The sequence below is a fragment of the Aquila chrysaetos genome, chromosome 6 (genome assembly GCF_900496995.4).
Source record: "Aquila chrysaetos chrysaetos chromosome 6, bAquChr1.4, whole genome shotgun sequence".
Lineage (NCBI taxonomy): Eukaryota > Metazoa > Chordata > Aves > Accipitriformes > Accipitridae > Aquila > Aquila chrysaetos.
The window spans coordinates 15,363,190-15,388,212 of record NC_044009.1 but is presented as its reverse complement, the minus strand read 5'-3'; the positions used below and the strand labels follow the sequence as shown (position 1 = coordinate 15,388,212).

At 41.0% G+C, this 25,023-nt stretch overlaps 1 protein-coding gene across 4 annotated transcripts in view; it reads left to right on the top strand.

The window, feature by feature from the left end:
* CPS1 (carbamoyl-phosphate synthase 1) overlaps positions 1-25,023 on the top strand; it is a 113,924-nt gene that overhangs the window by 74,344 nt on the left and 14,557 nt on the right. For all 4 annotated transcript variants that reach the window (XM_041124625.1, XM_041124626.1, XM_041124624.1 and 1 more), the window contains 11 exons: positions 639-704; positions 1,263-1,326; positions 4,844-5,025; positions 10,941-11,135; positions 11,701-11,768; positions 14,048-14,123; positions 17,566-17,643; positions 19,256-19,363; positions 20,611-20,700; positions 22,126-22,296; positions 24,832-24,906. In XM_041124625.1, coding sequence (XP_040980559.1) covers positions 639-704; positions 1,263-1,326; positions 4,844-5,025; positions 10,941-11,135; positions 11,701-11,768; positions 14,048-14,123; positions 17,566-17,643; positions 19,256-19,363; positions 20,611-20,700; positions 22,126-22,296; positions 24,832-24,906 — 1,173 coding nt within the window. The remainder of the gene's footprint in view (positions 1-638; positions 705-1,262; positions 1,327-4,843; positions 5,026-10,940; positions 11,136-11,700; positions 11,769-14,047; positions 14,124-17,565; positions 17,644-19,255; positions 19,364-20,610; positions 20,701-22,125; positions 22,297-24,831; positions 24,907-25,023) is intronic.

Here is a 25,023-nt window from a genome sequence, read left to right as displayed (position 1 = left end):
TAATTACATAAGAAATTGTTGAAAACTACATATAAGGGGTGGTTGAAAATCACTCTTGCTTTGTGTACCATTTAATTATCAAAGCACAAGTTATATTGTAACATAAATACGTAGTACTTGCACTGCTGGCTGCTACTCGGCATGATCTCAAAGTGATGTTTTCTGCATGTTTGTATTCAGTGTGGGAGTAAGATGGGGTCAAGAGTATATTGTGAAGATCCTACACGGCACAGCTAAAGGGGACAGGAGACCTGGAGGAATGGACATCTGTGTAATTAATGCTTCCAAACAAACTAGAGAATGAGGGCCTTGGCAAGAAGGGATGGATGGGGAAAGCTCTTGGGCTGTGAAGGTGTTTTACCAAAAAGGTGCGGAGCTAAAACTGCAGCTTAGAAAGAGATGGTAGACTGTCCTGTTGGCTGCACTGTAAGGTCTGGGGGGAATGCCAAGCATGCACTGCATTGCCAGCATATGAGGGTTCAGATCACCTCCTTTTGCAGAAAGACACAATGGGAAAATAATAGGACAGAAATAGGAGTAAAAAAGGAAAGAGGGAAAAGAAAAACCCCTAAACACCTGTGTGTAAGAAAGATCTTGGACTGGCCAAATCACAATCCCTCCTCTTCTTCCCTGTACAGATTGACACACTGGCAGCAGAATACCCAGCGGTAACTAATTACCTCTACATCACGTACAACGGGCAGGTAGGCACATTCAGAAACAACAGGCTCATTGCTGTCTAGTTTGATCTCTTTCCCCTATGCTGCGTTATTTCTGGAGATCTTGCAGATGTCTCAGTCTCTGTAGCAATTACTTTGGATGGTGTTACTTATAATCCCCTTACAGCAGGCCTGGAACTTTCTCTTGCTCAAATACTGATCCAGTGCATTTGGTGTTAGTGCCCCTATGTTGTTATGATCCTGTCCTATATCACCTGTACTTGCATCCTGTGTGCTGGGAATGCAGAACTCATGTTTCACTCATCTCATCCTAGCATTCATTTTTATGTGAGACTTAACAGCTCCTTAGGCTGCTCGAATAGCCAAATCAGAGGTGCTGTGTCTCCTTTGGTTTGGGTGCAGCACCACTAATTCCAGTAGAGTTGCACTTGATTTAGACTGCCGTAAATGAGATCAGACTTGAGCCCTGAAGGATCAGACTGTTGGATACGGGCTGAGCACCAGCAACTGTTTATTCTGAAAAGCATGAAGTTAAGCGCTGTGGGGTACGGATCCTAATGACTTTTCTTCCTCCCTTCTCAGGAACACGATGTAAAATTTGATGACTGTGGAGTGATGGTGTTGGGCTGTGGACCATATCACATAGGTAAATCTTTCTTACAACTCCTCTGTTCTCCTTGCACCCTTGAGTGTTCTTTGGATATTCTTGTGGTTCATTTGTTCCTCTTCTCATATGGTGACAAAGTCCTCCAGAGCACAGTGCACAGGACATCAATTCCTCACACAAGGTTTTCCTTTTACACTTGCTTGGAGACTTCATTTCATGCCCTGGAAAAACAGGAGAATTTTATTACTTTTCACTTGTCACTTAGTTGTGATTTTCACAAAGACTTAGGAAATTTTTTTAATCTTACTTTTTGCACATGTTAAGTTCTTGAGAACCTGATACCTTGTATAGAAGTTTGTTGCTTCCACACCTATATGCTTACTGCCAGCTCATGACTATGTTGTTATATACAATGCATTTTACTACTGTAAATATAGGTGACTATGAAAATATTTTTATATCTTCAGCTGCTTTTGTATAAGCAATTCTCTGTATGCTGTTTTTTCAGCCCACTCAGATGATTATGCAGCATAAGAGTTTCCTCATGGCTATGAGCATTTGGTAGACAGACTGCTAAATTCTGTATATGATGACTTTCACTTTTTCTTTTCATGGATCATTCCAAATAGCTTGCAATTATCGACAAGAAAAAAAAATTGCTTGTTATTCAGAAATATTTTTGCTCTGCATCTCACAAGTAGGGGTGATGGTTTTTGGAAGCTGAAATTTAAAACTGCATCCATTTACTTTGCTTGGATGGAGAGGTCACGTGTTGCACTCCTGTTGCTGTTTGTACAATGTGTCTTTTTGAAGTTGGTTTCCCGTACGGATGTTCAGATGAGTGAAGTCAGGAGGAACACTCCATGATTATGCTTATTTTTGTGAACGCTTCTGCCAGTCAACATGCTGTGTTACATGGTTACAAAAAATGAACATAAAAAGGACGGCAGTGTTGTTTAATAATTTGATCAAATATATGTGAACACATTTTCTACTGTTCACCTAAAGCTCCTAATTGTTTAGATTAACCACACAGGTCTGATCTTGGTCTTAACCTGTTCTGTAGCTTTGATTAGATCAAGACAATCTCTGGAAGAGAGTGCAACTAAATAAAGGCTGCTAAAGGAAACCATTACTTGCACCTCTGAAAGATTTTTTTTTTTTTTTTTTTTCCCTAGGTGCAATAGCCAAGTTGATATTTTTTTTTCTTTTGTTATCCTTTGAAAGCAAGTAAGCAGTGTGCTTTTCCTCTATGCTTTCAGAATTGTAATCATAATTCAATGGGATCAACTTAGTGTTCCCTGTGGATTTACATTTACAAAACAGTAACAGGTCAGAAAGGGCTGAATGATTTGGATGGAAGTTAAACATGTGACATTACTTTTTTTTTTTTTTTTAAACAAGATTCATATTTCCTTTGTGAAAACTGAGTTTTATTTTAGATTAAAAAAAAACCTTATGAATTTTATTTGAAAATATTTTGAAATATATTACAGGAAAATCTTGAATATGTTGACACTTTTGCAAAGAAATAAAATTATTTGGATGGGGGAAGTGTGAGGTCATTTCAAAAGTCATGCTATATTCTGTATTTAGAAAGAAAATTATACAAACTGAAGTGTCTTTTTTGGAGTTTTCTTGTTCATGTTAACTAATATGCCAAATAGAAACATGATGTGAATCAGTACAGTTGAACACTCTTGAACTTCAGAGCTTGCTTTGACGGACCTTTCATGCACGTGTAAAGGCCTCTGGCGCACTGAGAGCCTGAGCTGCAGTGTGTGACTTGTGCTCTGTGGGGGTATTGCTCAGATATTCAAGGTGATGCTTGCTTTTCACTTGCTGCCAGGAGGGTATCTCCTATGCTGGGAGTGGGGTTTGTGTGAAAGTCAGCCCTGAAAGCAGTATAAATAAGCTATTCAACCAACTGCATGGACCAGCAGAATGCTCTGTGAATATTAAGGTGTGCACATAGATTTAACATGCTTGAAACCTGAAAGTGAGTTCAAAAACATGCCTGTATTGATGTAGTAATTATCTTCTGAGGAGCAGTGTCTGGTTATGTTACAACAGTCATTACTAGTGTTACTAATTATTTGCTGTCTTCCTGTTTCCAACTGTTTGGACATGACCATTACTGGATGTGGCTGGAATATACTTACAAGTGTTCAGCTGTTTTCCCAGGTTGTATCAAAAGCAGTCAGATGGGGACTCCAGATGACCATTGTGTCCCAAAGTTGCGGTTTCTTACGTGTATAAGAATAGCTGAATAATGTAAGTGGAATACAAAAAGTGAATGAGCATCTGGTGACCCTTCTGGAAAACGTCCAGTTTCAGATTTGATTTCCCTCTCTTTTCTGTGGGCTTTTAGCTGAGGCCTAGGCATGTTTTGAGGTCCCTGTTTGACAGAAGTAGGGAAATAAATTGTGTGCCTGTCAGTAAGTCACCTGTGACAGCCATCTCTTTGTGACTAGGTGGTGGAGGCAGCAATTAAGCACAGCCTGAATCTCCAATATATCTTGTCACACAATTATATATAAAAATAATGATATCAGTGGTTAACGATCATGTAATGACTGTGAATGCATCATGATGAGGCCAAGGTTTTCTTGTAGACTGTAAGCATAGCCATTTAATGATGTTTTTTAATATGGATCATTCTCTGTTTATGGTACCCTTCTTAGATGTTTGAGCGTATAAATTTATGGGACAGTAGCTGTTAGCGGAAGTCAGGACACCAGTGTTGTCTGAAGCCTACAGCGTTGCTCAGGTCCCAAGTCCAGCAACTTACCCCAGACCAAGCATTAACTCCTGGCGCTCATCTGAGCACCAGGTGACTCCCTCCATGCCTCTTTCCTTTAGAGTGGCCACAGTGCTTACTCAGGGTTCAGGTTAGTAGGATGTGCTTCCTGCACAGTGTTGCCATAGTCACTGTGGCCTTTAAACCAAGAAAAAAGCATCACAGTGCAGCTCTTAAAAGTATTGTTCTACCAAATTGCCTTATCTAGAGTCAGCACACAGGAAGGTCAAACCCACTGAGTTGCAATTTTTCTGTTGTTAGGTTAGCCATACTCTGCTCTTCTGGAAGGTAAAAAACACTTCAGTCTTCTGTTTTTTAAACCACGTCTGTACAAATGCTTCGTGTTTCCTGTAGTAAACAGCACTGTCTTATAATAATGGGCACTCAATTTGGTCACCTCTAAGCTTCTGCCTCTTAAGTTTATCTCAAAACATGTTGGTTGGGAGACAGTAGTAAGTAGCTGGATGGGCAGCAAGAGCAGACATGAGTGTTTATGAGCGCAGGATGACAGACGGGCTATAGAGGCCTGTCACTCCTGAGCAGCTGAGCCAACTTACCTGTTGTGCTTGGAGGCTCACATTTGTGGATGATTATTTTCCATGGGAGGACAATTAGATTTCTTGCTCTGAGCTGACAGGAGGCAATGCTGTTTTTTTTTTTTCTTTTTCTTTTTTAAGCTTGAGTGCTGAGAACGTCTGTTTATGTTTTCTTCTCTGCATGCTTCCTTTCCTTGCCCACTTTTCTGTCTCCTGGCAGGCAGCAGTGTGGAGTTTGATTGGTGTGCTGTTTCCAGTATCCGCACGCTGCGTCAGCTTGGCAACAAGACCGTCGTAGTGAATTGCAATCCAGAGACGGTGAGCACAGATTTTGATGAGTGTGACAGACTGTACTTTGAGGAGCTGTCATTGGAAAGGATCCTGGACATCTACCAATATGAGGTAAAGAAAAGCAGAAGCACAATAAAAAGCCATGAAGCAAACCAAACTTTTCAAAATTCATGTCACTAGCTTGCTTTGGCGGAGCAGCTGGGGGCGAGAGCTTGCTAGCAAAAGCTGTTTGGTTTGGATCCCGATGTTGCATTTTACACATCGTTGATGTTCCTAGCAGACTGCTCAATAATGAATGCCAAATAAATATTAAATTATTTTGCAAGATGCCATATTGTACAATATTTACAAGCAGATTTAATTTGCTGCACAGTCATTTATCGCACAAATTGTTCTGCCCTTGCAGTGCTGAGCTTTAGCACTTAAGCATATCCTTGACTTTAAGCACAAGTACTCCCCCTGAAGCAGTTGAACAAGTTATGTGCATAAAACCAATGTGTGCTCAAGAACTTGGAGTCTTGGCCTTGCAATACAGTGGCAATGTGGCAGATGTGGTCCAGCATGCAGGCAGGCAGATCAGGAAGGGGCACTGGAGTTGCCATTAAACCAAAACAGGTTCCAGCTCCCAAACCAGACATTGCGCTTGTCTGTTAGGACCTTTCAAGTGTTCAGAAGTGCTGATACTAGGAGATGGAGAAGAGTCCCAGACAGATTTGATAATGGGAGGATATACAATATAAATAGTTGATCCCAATATGGAAAATGTTGATTTCTAGCTGGTAACACACTTGTCTTGGACTTGTGGCTGAGGCTTTCAAAGGTGCTTGCTTATAGGAACTTCATCGCCCTTGAAATTCAGTGCGAGTTGGCCGTGTAAATTGCTGAAGCAACTTTGCACTACCTAGGTTATGTTAAAATTACGATTTTTCTTGGCTCTTCTTCCCAGTATATGGTGATTTGAGCTCATGTCCTTTGTGAATGGGTGCAAGTTTCTAAAATGGTTTTATAACCTGGCTACGTTTTGATCATTCCCAAATTTGGAACCAAGCAAAAGCACATCAGAACTCGAGTCCCAGTCTCTAGGGTCTGTTCTTAAACCATTTGCAAAATACTGTCTAGGACCATTTTTAGATTGCATGCTCATACTTGGCTATTTGTACATGTTGTTTTACCTCTTCTTCAAATTTTCATAAAAACAGAGGCTTTTACTGGAAAGCATGGATTTAGGACAGGCCCAAAGCTCTGGTGGCTCTCTGGAGTCTTAAAGGCTGATTTTTGAATGCTTTAGGATTATCCATGAGGCTTAGCTCTATCAGCATTGAACTCTTGTTTACTTAAGCAAAACTGAACTTCTGAACTTGGGGTGTGGAGGATACTGGTGTGACAGTTTGTCAGACAAGTAACACTGATGAAACACAACATCTAATTACTGCAGGATCAAAGAAAAGGTAGAGATAGGTGATGAGGGAGCAACTACTCATTTAAACATGTATTGCTAGTAATTAGCAAGTTGGGTAAGAAAAATATGTGAAAAGAATAATGCATACATGTTGAAACTTGGATTATCCTGCTTGTCACAGCAGGGCTTGGTGAGTTTGATGGGAGGCATTGCAGATCTCAAGGTCTAATAGCAGCATCCTGTGGTACGCAAAGCTGAAGGGGAAGGATACTCTGTTGGCAATTTTCCCAGCTCAGCCAGCCATGCTCATCAGCTGGACTGTGCTTCTGGGCATGTTTTTAGCCTGTCCTGCTTGTGAAGTAAACCAAAAAATGATCGTGAGAGGAGAGATGGCAGGGAGAAGGCAGCAGGAGCTAGCTGAGGTGGTGGGAGTAAAAAGGGGGAGAAGAGAGATGCTGGGAGTTTGCAGAGGATTCTGCTACTCTGACTTGGGTATTAAAACAACCAATTTGTTGTTTGCTCTGGAGGTGTTAAAGCCATCAGGGTCTGAGCCTAAACATCCAAAGTTAGGGTTGTGCTGTCTAATAAATCCCAAGATGAATAATAAATGCTCAGCTGTTTTAGAACACTTAAGTGACAAAAGGGAATGGTATCATTATGACTAATTTGCAAGTTGGGAAACGGAGTCTCTGAGGAGACTGCACAGAGTCATGCAAAAGGACATAGGCAGACCTGGTGACAGACTCCAGACCTCCAGCAGAGTGTAGTCTAAAATATATTATTTGCTATATGTCACTTTTTAAAACATGAGTGAGCAAAATGCTAATATCCTGTTAACAGAATACTTCCTCAGGCAAATGCAGTTGGAAGTCAGTCCCTAAGGAAACAATCAAGTTAAAAATTCAGGATCTGATTCTGAGATTCCTCACCAATCCTGCAGATAACCATCTCTCCCAGCTTCATATACAAAGCATGAATAGTGCCATGATTTCAGACTGATCTTTTAAAATCTCCTGCTCGTTAGCCTCCTCTAGTGTTCCAATGTACTATAACCAATGGCAAATACTCTGAAAAGTCCTGGATCCTTGACAAACCATAGGTAAAACCATCAGCAAGCAATGGACGCAACCCTTTGCCGTCAGTAGAGATGATACATCAACTCCCTAAACGTTGTTAGGATTAGCAGCAAACTTTGAGCAACTATTAAGCTCAAATAAATAGGTGCACTTACTTGTCCCAGTTTTTCTGATTGGACAAATTAGGCTACATTGAGGAGTGAGGTTACCAATAAGACTGAAGGGGCTGGAACTTACCTACCAAGAGCTGTGCACAGCTTCACACAGTCCTATTCCAGGGATGTACTCAGCTGTCCTTCCTCTTTCTCTCCCTTGTGTCCTCTTTTACCTCTCCCTCTCCAGTTGACATTCACAGCTGCTCTGACTCACCGGAGACTGAGCTCTGCACAACAGAGCCATGCTTTGGAGAGAAGTTTCATTTACTGTGAATGTGCAAAGTTAGGTGGTAGTCTATGAGGACAATAATTTAAAAAAAAAAAAAAAATTCCTTCCCTCAGATTTATTGGCTTTTTGTTTCCAGAGAAGATGTTCCCTTTTTATTTTAATATCTATCGGCTTGAGGGCCTCTTCTGATTCTTTTTCAGTTTCTAAGATCATTCTGAAACAATTCATAAAACTAAAGGAGGCTCTTAGGTACAATTTTAATGGTCTAATTTGTTTTCAAAGTCAGGGAAAAAGAAAACCCAACTCTATTACTAATGACATAAAAGCAAGGTAGTAATAAAAAGAGTGATTTTTGTTATAAAGGGGAAAATAATTCTCTCTAGGCTTCTTTCACTAGATTATGTATAGCATATATTTTAAAGATATCTAATGGCAAGGATGTTACTCATTTTCTTTATAATTAAAATATGGCTAATGACAAAGTGATATGGAGTGGGGTCCAGTTCTGTCTGCCCACATATCTCAGTGGAGCAGTCCTGTTCCCTAGCAGGGCAGTGGGCTGCTCTTTGGGTGAGAGCATGCTTTGGGAAATAACAGCAGAATTTTAAAGGAAGAAGGAAGCAGCAGCTGCGTCTTAATTTATGGTTCTTTTTGAGTAAAAATGAGTATATGATTCTCTGCTACCTGCTTGAACAAGCCATGTCCTCCATCTCCTTGGGGCTGGAGTCCTTAATGTCATCCCAACTTTGATGCAGGCAATATTTGGATTTTAGAGGCTCCGTGACTAGAATTGTTTTAAAGGAAGGAATAAACAGCAGCCAAAGAGAAGCTGTTACCCGGAACATTCGCACTTCAAATATGTTGACGATAGATTAAGATGTTGGTTGACCTTGGCAGCAAAGCTAGGTTGACTTATTATCAAACAGGAACCACTGCAAGCTGCAAGAAGGGGTTTGCTTTATTCACTGTCTGGTTCTTGTCCATGTGGGCTGATAAGGGGTCCAGGGACTAGACATAAGTACCGTATTTTAGATGGGTCTGGAAGCAATAAGGAACAGGTTTTTCTTCTGTGTTGGAGATGGTGAGCTCCAATGTCATGAGACAGCCCCATGTGGGCACAAAACAGCCTCTGTCCTTGCTCCACCCTTTACTAATGAGGCATTTTTCACTCCCCGTCCTAAGCTCTTTCAGATAGTTGCTGTTGGCCATCAGCAGCATGTCATCCCAGAAGTGACTGCTTGGTGAAAAGGGAAAAAAAAATTATCTCCAGCACTGTATATTATCAGCAAATAATAATCTTGTAGACCTTGGGATAATAACTGCTGCTTAAATGCCAGACTTTTTTAGTGGCTTTTTATTATAGTAGGAAATTAACCACATTAAAGTTGAGCAGGGTTTGTACTGGCATTTATCATCTGTTTTTTCTCGGTCACTTCTAGTCCATCCTGCTTGCAGCTTACAGATATGCCACTATAAATCCCTTTAAATCCCTCATTAAGAAGTTCCTCTTTCAGGAAGGCCAGTGGGGCTAACCTTCTTCAGGAAAAACACACTTGTTAATTAAAAGAACATTGATACTCTAAAAGATACAGCCAAACCATGGATCACTTGATTTATGTTTCTTGTTTGTTAGAGGTGGGTAAAAAGGTGTAAAACACATTTAGTTCAAAAAAGCCCTTCACTGCAGCTGTACTGTGGGCCTGATTCTCCTTTGGGCAAAGTTTTACTAGCTTTAATTTGGAAGTAAAGTGCCCATTATTTAATTATCCTCAATTATTACACAATCTAAACATAATTCATGTCCTCATAATTGTTGCAGGTACTCTAAGGCCTTTTTTTAGTATTGAAAATTTTTACACCAGACTAGCTTGTACTTGAAAGCATTAGGCGTTCTATGTAAAAATAATACCCATATTTGCACTTGAAGAAGGATGTGTGGTTGCAAGCAAGCTCACCTGTCTCTTGTTATTTGCCATTTATTACTTCCTCACTTAAAATGTTGTGGTTGCCTGGTGACAGACATGAAATGTGCCATTGTGGCTGGAGGATGCTGTGCCACCTGTCCTGCCTCACCTGCTTCTGGAATTGAAGTCCTTGCAAATAACCTGCATAGAAATGAGCATAAACGACAGTTTGGCTGAAGTACATGTTACTGTTGAGTGCGCTACCAGAAATGAGGACCTAGTCAGGAATAACGAGGGTGAATTAAAATAAAGGGCTAAGTGTATCCAGAGTAATTCACCATCACAGGCTGTCTGATGGATTGGGCTCTGTTGAACTGGACTCTGCTTTGCTTTGTACTGGGCAGCAAGGTGTCAGCAGTGAGCACTCCTTAAAGACTGGCTTCTGGGTCTAGGAAGGGTTGTTTGCTTAGCAAATAACAGTGCTGGCAGGAAAAAAAAATTCCAGTTGTTTCCCATTGCCTCTCTGCTGGAGGTTACTCTGTAGAAAAAAAGAGTTTGCATGAATGTCTTCTACACTGGAAGCCTCTGACTGTGTGCGTGGGAGAGGCTGTTCTTCTCAAAAGAGCTGGACTGAGAAAGAAAGGGGACCTAAACCATCTTGTTTGTTCATGCTATTGGGTCCAAAGGTCCCAGCAGGGGGGTGGGAGTGGGCTCAATTGAAGTGATGGTCCCAATGTTCACATGTGCAGGAGAACACAGGAGGGAAACCTGACCCCACCAAGAGGAGTTTTGACCTTCGTTGTGGGGCATCACATTTTCATAGCACAGCGCCCTTCCTCCGCAAAGCAAGGGAGCATGTGTCATGTGTCAGCTCAGTGCTCATCCTCACTGGGAAAGCAGAAGCACCTAAACATGGCACGAAAACAAGGTAACAGTCTGGTTCTAGCAGAAGTTATAAAATTTTGGCTTGATGTCAAAAGGCATGTGAACACTGCAGATTTCTGCGGTTTCCTGGGGAATTTGACCTCAAGTTACTGCTGGTTTTTGAGTGATGTCAAGGAGGATATTGCTGTTTTAGAGAGGCTACATGCTCTGAATCACACTTTACAGCCTGGGTGCCTCTGAATCAGGACAATTAGGATCTGCCTTTGCTCATAGCAACCTGAAAAATGATGTAATCTAAATATTGGATTCCTAGTTATAATAATTCTTAATGTTAAGCTAACTCTGGACGTGACTGTGCTCCTTTCTGTCTGCCAACAGGGATGCAGTGGTTGCATTATTTCTGTAGGCGGGCAGATTCCGAATAACTTGGCAATGCCACTGCACCAGAGTGGAGTGAAGATCCTTGGCACAAATCCTTTGCAGATTGACCAGGCGGAAGATCGCTCCATATTCTCAGCTGTTCTGGATGAGCTGCATGTGGCCCAGGCTCCCTGGAAGGCAGTCAGCACACTGGTAAGTTGGGATGTGCATCTGGGAAACGATGAAGCCGATGGGAGTCGTTATGAACACCTGCTCAGGGTGGACCGACTTACTGATACATTTCAAGATTCCAACGACATTTAACAGGTTTTTTACTGCTGATGTTGAAGAACTTTTTGATCCCTGTAAAGTGATGCTATAGCACCACTGGGAGTGAGTTGGAAACTGGAAGGGAAGCGTCTTTAAATCACCTTTACACAATATGGGGTATATACCCAGCAGAAGTTAGCACTGCTGTCAGGCTACTCTGATTTGTCTTGCTGGCCTTGAAAACTATTCTAGCAGGTGGAGATTGCAAAGGAATAGAGATGTGTTGGCACTGCTCTTTTTTCCTGGTGAAGCTCTATAGACAGGGAAGGTCTGAAGATGACAACTCTGGAACCAAGAAGTTGTGTATTACGTTCAGCCCAGGCTGTAGTCCCTGACTTTCCCCTCCTCCCCAGTCTTAATGGCTAGTAAAATGCAAATGCAGTTGAACTTTTGGTATAACTTTAAAATGTTTTCTTGTTCACAGCATGTTTTTCCTCCCTTTCTTTAGAGGGATGCAGTTGAATTTGCAAGCTCCATGAGTTACCCATGTTTGCTGAGGCCTTCCTATGTTCTGAGGTAAGGCTCAACCATCAGAGCTCAACAAGTTGGGGGTATGAACTACAAAAGCCTCTTTGAGACAAGGGAGAGTAGTTTCAAGGGATGTGTGGAAAAGGCTATGATAGGTGCATGTGGCATAAAGCTGTCCATCTTAACAGGTGGAACAGCTGCTCAAAACAATAAAGGAAGCCAATGGATCCCTTATGTCCATCAGGCAGAGATCAAAGGTAGAACATAATCATAAGAATGTCTGTTTAGCTGCATTACCTTTTTCATATCTCAAGGCCAAACCCATGAACCATCTGGGATATTCTTTAAGGTTCCTGAGACTACTACCTGTACAATTAAGCCAGAAGATTGTTTGCCACCAGGAAAAGCGGAAGGGAACATGCTGAGGCCATTTATTGGAGTTGGCATCTGTTTCCAGAAAATGACAGTGCATCTTTTGAATTCAGCTTCTTATTTGCCAAGCTTCTCTGCTTACAGGCATGTTTTATGTCCCTACACTGTGGCAGCTGCTTCTCTTTAAATAGACATTGTACAAAGCCACACATTTCCAACAGCTAGACTTTTTGAAGAAGTTACACCAGCACATATATACAGCAAATTCACACGTTCTGAATGATCACTCTTCTCTGCAAGGAGTTTCTTCATAGCTGGATGACTAGGCACAGACAGGCAGTTTGCTGGGCACAGTTTACAAGTGAAAATAAATTGGAGACAGGATCCTTTTCATATGAAAGAGACATGTATCAAAATGAAGAGGCGCAATATTCATTTTCAGGGGAGAAAAAACCCCCAAACTTTTTATTTAAAAAGAAGAAAAGGAGAAGGTTTTCTTGTATGTTCATCCCTCAAGGAAATATCCTTTAGAAGAGACTGCTGAATGTGACTTTTCTATCCAATTTCTGAAGCTTGCAGTGGGGTTGCGAAGCAAAGCTCAAAACCAGCACTCAGATCAGGAGGATGAGTTAGAAACTACTCCTGATGTAATTCTCCAGATTTTTAGGGAACGCTTCTTTTAGCCTGTTGTTTCCATCCATATTAAATTCAGTATAGGCCCTTTCCATGTAAGTATTTGCCAAAGGGTGTTTGTGCAGGTTAGGGGGACTTCAGGGAGAAAGATGAAACTGGAGATGTAAAGCTTGAGGAAATAGAAAGTGAAAAGCCCTAGCACAGCACACTGTCTGGCCTCTATTTGCAGAACAGCAGCAGGTCCACAGCTAGACTTCTTCATCCTTTGAACAGATACGGCCTTTAATATTTGCCAATTGCCTTGGAAAACTAAATGCATTTCCCCCCCAGTTATGTACTGTGTGCACCAGCTCACATCCTCGGTGGTGCTACTGACATAGGTCCAAGGATTTAATTGAACTCTATTGATTTACATCAGCTGAAGAGGTAGTCCGGTAAGTATAATCACCTAAGTACTTGTGTCTATTTACCTCAGGCTAAAGTGACCGACTTCGTGGGATAGATCCTTCCTCCACTTTTCCCCACAGCCTCTGTGGGCTTGCCCACCAAAGCAAAGGGGAAGCTGAGCATCAATGGTAGAAATAACCAATGCAACATCTTTTTTAAAAGATTCTGGTCTTTAAAAGGGACCCAAATCACTGACTCTTGACTCATGTTCTCCCAGATCCCCCTCTCTGATATTACTGACAGCTACATTTCAAAGTAGGTTTCAGATATGGTGTCTGTATCTGCTGTGCCTCTCCCTTAAGGACTAAGACATGAGGGGAGGGGCACAGTGAAATGGCCAGCAAAGAACAGCCCCTTTGCATCTGCATTTACACTGTAGCAACCATCACCAGTGGCCTGTGCATTCCTCGCTTCATCTGTCACTGATGAGCAATTGGGATAAAGTGAGCAAAGCATCTGTTTCATCCTGACCTCACAGCTAACCTGCACATAGGGTGAAAGTCTGGGTCCTTAGTGGGGCTGTCCGGCTGACTAGCCATCTTCTCCAGCTTAGGGGGAGCTTTAAAGGCTTGGGTCAGAAAGGGGATTTGGCAGCAGTGCTAAGGCTACACAACTGCATTTCTTTATTTGATTCTTCATTATGGTTCTGGAGGTCACCGATTTTCTCTGGGAAGTATAATGGAGGTTCATTAGGTACAAGCTCTGCCTTTCTTTCAGTCAAGAGTGGAGAAAGTGGCTTGAGTCAGCAGCTTGCTTGACTAGTCTGTCATACAAAGGTAGTTGGCAACCCTGTGCTGTGGTATCTAACATTCTGATATCTCCCTTGCAGTCACAAGGGAAGCTGACCTATTTTCTTTTCTTTGCCATTCTCACAGTGGGTCTGCAATGAATGTAGTGTTCACTGAAGAGGAAATGAAGAAGTTCTTAGCAGAAGCTACCAGAGTCTCTCAGGTATCAGTCTTCGTGCTGCTACTGCTTTTTCTTTTTGTGTTTGCTGTATTTGTTTCACCTCTACTATGTTTTCCATCTCTCTGTTTCTGTACTGTGTCTTCCTAACTCTTTTCCTTGTTTGGGGAGGAGCCAGTGAAATTAGAGTTTGACTCCTCAGTTTGTTCCCTAACAGGCAGACCATGGGAGCCTGTGCAAGCGTCCTTACTGATACCATTGGGATGCCTGCAATGAGTGGGGATGGCAGTTAGCTGTTGTACCCAGGCATCCGTTTCTGAGCAGTTAATTACATAAATAGATGTAGGCTAGTGGACTGGGACCCTTCCTACTCCATCCAAGCTTGCTAGTAGGAGCTTATGCCAACCAGCATAGAACCGATAGCATCTTTCGCTCAATTTCTGAACTTTTTGGCCTGGCTTCTTTGAACAACTTAAAACTTCATCCTGGCATCTTCTCTCTCACCAGTGACCTTTTTTTTTTTTTTTTTTTTTACCCTTTTAAATGCAGGAACATTTGCAAGATTTTGCTGTGACATTTAACTCTCCAAACCATGTATCATTTTCCTCTGATGTAAAAGTAGGACTGCTGCCTGCTTACTGTTAATCCAGTGGGATTATTGATCTGCAGAGTATGTAGTGCAGAAGATGAAAGTTCTGGTTCCATTTTAAATATTTTTCAAAAGCTAATTTGGGGATTTTTTAAAGTGTCTTTTTCTAGCAAAGGAAAAGATTTCATCTAGTGTGTTGAAATTTAGAAAAGAAAAATCTGAAGCAATTTCCCAAAGACATGAATGCTTCAGAACATCATAAACAACTCAAAGCCTGAATTTCTTCTATACCTTCTATCAGTGTTATTGTACAAGGGATGTTTAGAGAGATGAGAATATGGGAGGAGGAGAAAGTTAAACGATTGAGGTTGAATGAAGAACATACAGAATTCAAAGTCTGACCCTTCAACAGTCTCTGAGTTTGGCCTCACGTTTTGGTCTGTTTTCTTCTGAGGGTTTTCCCCCCCCCTTTTTTTTTTGAATGGTCACTGTTCAGAACATTACTGTAGCACCATAAACACTACTGTCACAGGAATCTTGGAGTTAAAAATAAGTAAGTCAAAGAGGAACTCTCTGAAAACACAACTGGCTATGGAAGCCAGACATATTGCTGCTTACTCAGGGGATTTCTTAGGTGGTTAAAGCTTGAACAAGAACAAAACTATAAGTGTATGAGGCAAGTTTAGTGTCAGCAAGAAAAGATGGAATGAAAAGGAGATACCTTGCAAAGTAATAATATCCTGAAGGAGGCAAACAGACCACTTATCATCTTTGAACAACTTTAAAGGGATTTTGGAAGTGGGAGAGTACCACTGTTACTTCCATCAGAAGGAATTATATAACTAATTCTCAGGGTCAACCTGTGGTAGAAACCAGATTCTTAGCAGTGCTCAGCCTCTCAAAACACCTAGCTTCTCTCTCTACTTCATCTTAAGTACTCTGCTTTGTGTTTCCCCACACACTCACAGAAGCAGACTGGGCAGCAGCCTTAAGCCATGTTCAGTGGTACAGAGCACTTTCTCATGCCACTGGATGGCTTTATGATGGCAATAGATACCCTATAGGAGGCTGAAGCCCAGGAAAGTGACACTTGGTCAGCTTAACTTGTCACAGCTTGATTGACTTGAATTGGACAATGTTGTTCTTCATTGCTGAGAGGTCTCATCCCTGGTACAGGAGGCACTGCTGGGAGTTGAAGTTGTGGAGTCCTGGCAATACGTGATGTATTCCTAGGGGAAAGAGTGGATATTCCCATGGGATCCTTATGATGTCCAGTTCTGCTACACAAACAAGGCACTGACGCTTGCTGCAAACATGACCAGTTGCCCACCATGAGTCTTTGGGTGCTCTGACCCTGATCCTGCAGAGATTTAAGCTAGATTTATGTGCTAAATTTTTGCTAGTGTAGTCAGACTGCTAAGGGAAGACTTCTTTCTTCATCCAGTATTTTATATTGACAGCAGCTGTAGTATAGTTGAAGCTAAACTAGCAAAAAGCAAACTAGAACAAAAGTACTGTATTCTGCTTCTAAATTAGGGAGGTTTTTTTAGTCTCATCAAGCCTTTGTGGCCTGTGAGTGGTTCCACAGAAGCTAGCAATATTAGTTGTGAGCACACAATTGAACATGAGCATCTTTGTGGGACATAGGCTTCATTTTTCCGGTTAGAAAGCCTTAGCTAGTTCTGCTCCATCCAACAGAGCATCTCTAGATAAAGTGCCTAACCAGTCTTGTCCTGTTGTTTTAGCTACCTTGCTGTTATGGTGTTGTGTCATTATGGCATTTATGTTGTCAATAATGTTCAAAACTTCTTGTGCGAGTTGAGACAGATTGGAGTAAACAAGGTTGTATGCGCATATAAAACCTTCTGGTGAAAAACTGCAGCAAGACAGAAAGTTACAGGACACAAGCCACTAAATTTATGAAACAGTGTAGGCTGCAGCATTGTCCTTGCCTGTGAATTTACCCTTGCACTGATAAATGTAAGGAATTGTGTCTTGTAACTTTTGGAGTTGCTTTATATTTTTTCAAGAGGAGCCTTTTGAGCATGCACAGACTGTCATTTATTCTGTTTTATTCTCTAATAAATAACAGGCAGTTAATAGTGGATGGGACAGGTAAAATGTTGAGACATAAAGCTGGCCAGGAAGAATGTGGATTAGATTTTTAACTGTCTGTTGGAGCAGGTGGCTGGAAGGAGAAAGCATTAGAGGAGAGTAGGAAGCATGTGCTAGCATCCCAGAGATAGGCAGGAAGAAGAGGAAGGAAAACAATGTATACCAGGGAATGTATTGAGTCAAGGGCAGGTCGTTCCTGGTGAGCTATAATTAGTGGCAACTTCTCCCTGGGAGACTTAGGAAACCAAGCAGAGAAATGAGAAAGGAATGGATCAGTTGCCTAAAATATATGACTCTTTAAAACAGCGAACAGCCACTATACAAAGTCATTAAGTATGCCAAGAATCAATTACTTTGTGAAGCAATATGTCCAGTGAGGTGGCTGGGAGGAACAGAAGGAGGGAGAATTGAAGATCTTGGAGGTAAGGACCGTCTTTGGGACACAGGATCAGGGGTCACTGGATCCATGCATGTGTCCCACTATCTTCTTTTTTGCCATGATCTCCCTTAAAAGCTTTTTGTGGTTTTGCCTCAAATTTCCCTGTCATGATGATGTTATGAAGGATGCAAACTAACGCATCAGTGGCTTTGGGGAAATCACACCAAGTTTCCCTCCATTATTTCTTTGCAAAGTTCACTTATTGTGGAAATAAGGATTTTAGTAGATTAGTCTCGTAAGATTCTGCTTCCAGAGGTTTTCTAGTGATGAATAGTGGACCGCTTGGATGGTGTCCAAATACTCTCAAGTAAAAACTTTCTTCTCTTATCTTGTCTTGACGACAGGATCACCCTGTGGTGCTCACTAAATTTATTGAAGATGCCCGTGAGGTGGAAATGGATGCTGTAGCCAGGGCAGGAAGAGTAAGAACTTTGCTTTTCTTTAATATTAAACTTGTTTTTCAGGATCAGAGATTTGCAAAAATGTGTGGTTTGAATGATTTACTATACAGCCATGGATTCATGCTGAGAAGAATAGAGAATCAAGAAAAGATGAATTCATCTTAGGTTCAAAAACATTGTGCTTGAAAAGCTCAACCTACCTTATTGTATACATCTAAATAGTTATTTTTTTTAAGCATTGCTTAACTGTGTGAATGAATCCTTTAGAATATAATTTTTACTGAATTCGCAAATAACTGGCTTCACAAATTACTTTCATCAGAATTGTATCAGCGTGTGTTACGATATTACCACAGTTGTTTTATTATTACAATGTCACCTTGCATTTCATTACTAATCAAAGGCAGTTCTCACAAAAAAATCACAAACTTCTCATTTAACAGAAATATTCTGGTTTTAGTCTTCATTTTTAAACAGCAGGCAAGATCACTTTTTTGGTATTGAAGTAGTGTGCCTTGATGCAATTAATTCAGTTTAAATCCTGTCCTGGTTTCAGCTGGGATAGAGTTAATTGTCTCCTAGTAGCTGGTACAGTGCTATGTTTTGGGTTCAGTATGAGAAGAATGTTGATAACACTGAAGTTTTCAGTTGTTGCTAAGTAGTGTTTAGACTAAAGTCAAGGATTTTTCAGCTTCTCATGCCCAGCCAGCGAGAAAGCTGGAGGGGCACAAGAAGTTGGCACAGGACACAGCCAGGGCAGCTGACCCAAAGTGGCCAAAGGGGTATTCCATACCATGTGATGTCCCATCTAGTGTATATGGGGGGAATGGGGGCGGGGAATCGCCGCTGGGGGACTAGCTGGGTGTCGGTCGGCGGGTGGTGAGCAATTGCACTGCGCATCATTTGTATATTCCAATCCTTTTATTATTGCTGTTGTCATTTTATTAGTGTTATCATTATCATTATTAGTTTGTTCTTTTCTGTTCTATTAAACCATTCTTATCTCAACCCACGAGTTTTACTTCTCTTCCCGATTTTTCTCCTCCATCCCACTGGGTGGGGGGGGAGTGAGTGAGTGGCTGCGTGGTGCTTAGTTGCTGGCTGGGGTTAAACCACGAAAAATCCTTAGGCCTGAATTTCCTCTGCTTGCTTTTCTCCATGATTAAAACATGGCAAAAGAGTGCGGGGGGTGGGGTGGGTGGGTGGGAATATATAAACGACGTTAGTCCATACTTGTTTCTAGTGGGGAATGACAACTATTTTGTGTTCATGGCAAACAGAGAGCTGGTTTAAAGCCCAATTAGCTTTTACCTTCTGAGTCAATGTGTGTGAGAGAGAGGAAGGAAGCCTTAGGATCTCCAGACTGTGGTAGGTTTTATCATGTTCACAGTTTGCTTAACCACAGTATGAAAGACACTAACATGATCCCCTTGTTCATATGCCTTGTGTCTGCTTCAGGCCTATACTCCCCCAACTCTTGGGAAATTCCGCCCTTTTTTTTTTTCTTGTTCCCCTCTGTCTGTATCCTCTTTTGGGTACAGCTCTGTTCAGGAGACTGTGCTGGACTGGAGATGGGGGAACAGTTCATGAGAGAGGGTGAGGTGACAAACTGCTTTCTTGTTACTGTATGCAGGTTATTTCACATGCTATTTCAGAGCATGTGGAGGATGCAGGCGTTCACTCTGGAGATGCCACCCTCGTGTTACCCACACAGACTATTAGCCAGGGAGCCTTGGAGAAGGTAGGTGTTGCACTAGCACTGAAAAGAGAAAAGAAAATAAAAGTTTGAATCTGCTTTCCCCCTTTGCTTGGGAGAACTCAATCACCAATGAAGAAATCAAATCACCAATGTTTTTTTTAAAGGCCAGTATGATATGTGCAAGTGTAGGATGTCATTGTGCCCCCTGTGACTGGCTATACTGTACATAGGATCATCTGAACTGTATCCTATTAATTTAAGCAGTAGATGTACACACTTTCAGACCCATTGAATTTTTTTGTTTCATTGGTTTGGAACCAGCTTCCATAGCAGTAGAGGATTGTCTAATTCTTATATATGCCATGGTTCACTTTCCACTTCCTTTTCTCCCACAATCCTTAAATGATTAGATCAGGTGTATGACTTTCTCGCTGACTGCTTTTCCAGAAGGGATATCAGGATGAATGAACCTCACCTAATCGTGCCTTTTTTCCCTTTCAAGAATAAACCTAGTGATAGAGAGTTAGTTGTCAAAATGCATTTTCTAAATGAAATGTGCTGTCCCCTGTGATGCCATCCTGTTAAGGGTTTGCTTGGAAGCTAGCAAGAGCTGTAATGCAATGGTCTGTGCTCCAACTCGGTTTACAAGAATGTCCAAGGCCTTGTTTCTGAAAATAGTCATCTCCTGGAGCAAAGCTATTCAAATGCTTGTACTGAAATGGCACCTGATTTCTTGACAAACCTAGAAAATAAGACCACAGTGTTTTCTCCCAGTTTGTTCCAGAGTATATCTGCTGAGATGCCTCCCACTGATCTGTGATGGGACAGACATGTTGGTGAAAGACTTTTGGGACACTTGTAAAACTGAGTGGTTAAACTCAAATGGCAAAACATCATTGTTCATTATTTCACCAAGAATGGTACAAAGGCTCCAGTGTGCAGTGTAGGAATTGCTACAGGCAGGGCAAGTTTTTATTCTCTCTCTTTCTCCTTCTTTCTCCTGCTTTCTCACATACACACAAAGCTGATTTTTACTTCTGCCATCAAATGGCACTTTGTGCTCTAGATTACCAGGCAAATTAAGCATGTTTGCTTCTGAAAGATAATGCTATTGCAAAATGAGGGTACAGAGAAAAAAATATGCTAGGGCAGAGAGATAGATGCGACATTTAAAGGAATCCACATGTGAGATGATTTATTGCCATGATGCTGTCTATTTTGTGGGATTTATTTATTTATTATGTATACACACATTTTTACTTTATTTATTTTTTTATTTATTTTTACAGGTAAAAGCTGCTACAAAAAAGATTGCAAATGCCTTTGCTATCTCTGGTCCATTCAACATTCAGTTCTTGGTGCGAGGCAACGATGTGCTGGTAAGAGCCCTTGTGACTGTTGGAGGAAGTCAAGATCTGCTTTGGATAGTTACGTGCATGGTTCCAGTGGTCCCTGCCATGGAAACTCTGTGGCAGTAGCAGCTGTGGGTTTCTAACCTGCCTCGTCTGACGACGTGTGGCTCACCTGTGCCAACCCTTGGTCACGCAGCTATCCCTGTCTATGTGGGAGAGAACATCCTCCCCTGCCTTCTCATTGAGGGTGAAGTGAGTCTGGTTGCATTGTGTGTCAGCACTAGCTTTGTTTTGCTGTGGGTTGCTGTCCTTCCCCAAATGATCAGTTTTGAATATGATGGACAGCACTGGGACCTACGCCTCATCCTATGAACTGATTATCATTGCTTTTAGATCTCCAATATCCTCTCTCATCTTTAGCTGTTTCGATCATTAAAATAAACCTTCCAAGGCATTGGAGAGAAAACAAGACAATTTAAGTGTTTAAGCCTTTAATATAAGCCATTAAGATGGTTATCTAAATAGTGTGGTCCTAGTAGCTATCAGTAACAGAAGTACAGCAGATGTCTGACCCTTTATGGGGAACAGTTGGCTTTTTGTTGCTAATAGAAGGAGGTCAGAGGAATGTGAGCAGAGTATGACTGAGGAAGCAGAGAATGGAAAGAAAACCTCACGTGGTATAGAAGAGATGCATTATTGGTGAAAGATCCTGCTTGGGCTATTAGTTGAGAAAAATGTACTTAGTGTTCTTCACCTTTCTTCTGTTTCACACGTAGTTATTCAGATACTCCAGAGAGGGACAGAATGGAGTTTTTCCTTCCTTGCTTTCCTTCAGCTGTGCTTGCCTTTCCTCTGGATAAACTGCCCCATTCCATTCTGTCTTAACTTACCTGTTCTTGCCCCCCTTCACTCCCCCTTCATTCTCACTTACAGCAACTCCTCCCTTGCTAATGAACTCCATGCTGTGTTTCTCAGCAAGATGCAGAACTTCTTTGTTTCTTGCTTGGATCACTGAATGACTTCTGCGTGTAGATGAGGAAAGTCTGTAAGGGTAGCCCAGCCATTCATGAAGTGCCATTACCATGGAAAAAGAACAAGGTGGGCTTCTAAAGATTGTACCTAGTGCCTGTGCATAAGCTTCCATGCCTCTTGCACATTTAGGGTATAGTACAACGACTTTTCCGAAGTGAACTCTGAATTACTCTCAGTTCTAATTTTCAGACAATAGAGATGAAACTGAGTTGCAGAACATCAGGTTCCTTGTGTCTCAAGCTGGGCCCTACCCACCCCTCATTGCTGTTTGTAATGTTGAACACAATTTCTGTGTCTCTTATTTGGCAATCTGAAGAGCATCTCTTCCAAGAGGAGTAAGGAATGATTTCCAGAAACATGAATCAATCTCTTCACTGCACAGTGCCTGACCCTGGTGTTTCTCCTTTTTAATCCCATCAGGTGATAGAGTGCAACTTGCGGGCTTCACGCTCCTTCCCTTTTGTATCAAAGACTCTGGGTGTGGACTTCATTGATGTGGCCACAAAAGTAATGATTGGAAAAGAGTTTAATGAGTCAACCCTCCCCACACTGGAACATCCCATTATTCCATCCAGATATGTTGGGATTAAGGTATGGTTTCCAAAAGAACACCGAAAAACCCATAACAGAGCTAGCACCTAGTGCATTAATAGGCAATGCCCAGAGAGAACAATTTACTTATTGGCCAAAGGCCAAATTGTCGTTTTGTAGTTTCTGTCAAGATAATATATGTTGGGAATTTTAGAGAAAAATCAAAGGAAAATTATCCAGTGATTATTAAAAAAATCAATCTTACTTTATTTCTAACTTCTAACCTACTCTTAATCATGTTTATGAACTGCATAGTAAATATGCACTTGCAGAATTGAATACTGAAGTTCAGGCTACTTCATAATACTTATCTAATTTAAGTGTGAACATGTACAAATTTGTGTTTTGAGTGCCCCCCACATTTAATCTTCAGGATTTGGAATATGGGCTGTTGAATGCATGGAATCCCCTTTATATGCACCACCAGTTAAAATGGGGGTGAAAGTCTTGGATCCTTTGATTTTAGTGGGGCCAAGATTTTACTTTTCATAATTACTAAGCTTATATAGCACCCAAGATACCAACATGTACTGTAGATATTTTTGAATGCTTAGTGGAAGAAAAAAAATTAATTGAGGTTCCTAATCATAAAAGTCTAGAACAGCAGTGCAGAATACAGTGGATAATGAGAATTGTTTATACAGAAACTTTCAAGCTTTAATAGCTTCCACATCAAGTGAAAATTGAGGAAACGGAAAACACCTACCATCTTTCTACTAATAAAATGTTCAGACCTATTAAAATGCAAGTCAAATCTGTGGCCCAAGCCAGCTCAGGTTATTGGCAAGCCAGTCAGTCTAGAAGCAGCTTTACATTTTACTTTGATGCCATAGGTAGGCATTATCTGAAGTTCTAATCTGAGACTTTTTTTTATTTTTGAAGGTCTTATTTATTTTTATAAATTTCTATTATTTAGACCTGGGGCTTCTGCACTGTTGTTAGCTAAACTGTCAAGAGTTTTGTCTCTCCTGGGAATGCTGGCTACAGTGCAGAAAACCAACTATATTCTTGAAAACCTCACTACAAAGCCTTTTATACTGCTTGTGTTCGGTGTGGATTTGTCAAATATAATAACCTGCTAATACTTTTGGAAATACTAAGCTTTGAAAAATATTCCCGTTAATCCTGGTTCTCGTTATTCATGCATCATATTTTGTGTCCTCTTATGTTTTTATTGCCAGGAATATTTGCATGGAAATGGGATTTTGTTTCTCCAGCAGTTCTTAAATGCTCTGAAAAGAGAATATGAAACTCTTTTCTTCTTTCTTAACATAGCTACTCCTTTGTGGATTTGGAGTCCCACCATTTTAGCTTTAGTGACTGAAATATTGTCTTGCCATGTTTGCGTCACTCAGCAAGCATGTATCATGGCTGACCAAGATTAAATCCTGGATAGGGCATGACTGGCTAAGTTTTAAATAGGATTTATTTGCAGTACCAGAGTCTGCTCCTGCTGATGCATTTTCATGTTCATGGTAGACAAAAGTTAGGGAGCTGATGGAAGGCTTTGTTGCTTGTTACCTTTCAAGACAATGTGTGCATTAAAAATAATCCACCTTGACTGCCATATCTCAGCTTGAGACTGTAGAGTTGGCCACTGTAAAAATTTTCTCTTTAATTATAGAAGAAGCAAAACTGATCTAAAAGTCATGAAGGTATGTTACATTTTTTGAGAAACCTTTCGCAATGAATTTCTGCTGTCACGTTTTAGTTGGTCATTGTTAGGTGTCATTAAACAGCAGCTGTCTTGTCTGTAGTGTTACCCTCAAAGACTTTCAAGAACAGAATTATGTCTTTGGGTTTAAAAGTAGATTCATTTTTAAGCAGCAAGGATGCTGTCTTTATGAAAATGCCATTAGTAGTTTAAGATGTAGAGAAGCCCTATAGAAAATAAAATTATTCCTTAGCAGAAAATTTGTTCCATGTTTGCCACGTGTTCGTAGGCTCTTTAACAGAGAGTTTCTCCCCCCCCCCCCCTTTTTTTTTTTAAGGTCAAATTACAGGTGTGTACTTTGGGGAGGGGGAGGGAAAATATGAAAATCATTTGCAAAGTTTCATCTGGTTTACACCAAAGGAGTGCATTCTTGTGGAATGGTTTAATTCCTGTGAATGAAAAATTTCTGTTGGAGAACAGTTTTCTCAGAAAAACTGACTGGCTTCAGATAGTATCTCTCCTTGTTTCATTAATTAGATGCTTCACAGCCTTTCTGTTTTAAAACGTGTCCTAAAAATGATGGTGATGGTGGGCTAGCACAGATTAGAAATCTGCCATGAGAACATGAGCAGGACTGCAAGAGTTAGAAGGATGATTTATTAATGAAAAACATGTTTATTTGTTCCAGTCCATCATCAGGATGCTGGGGGAACTCATTTGCCAAGTACTCCTCTGCTTATCAGCCTTGACCAGTGCTTTTTTTGGATTAATTCATGTCTGTCTCTTTCTGTCACTTCCAAGTGTAGCTGGATGTTTGGTTTTTTTAAATGATCCATTAAATTTTCATTCTCTTTCTCCCTCCCTCCTCTTGCTTTCACCAGGCCCCAATGTTTTCTTGGGCCCGGCTGAGAGATGCTGACCCTGTTCTCCGATGTGAAATGGCCTCTACTGGGGAGGTATCTTTTAGATTTGCTATTATTTTTTTTTTAAAACAAGTTGCCTTTAAACATCATGAATCTTTGAAAGTGATCTTATTACTGCCTGAATCATGATGGCATCTGTAGCTTCTTCAG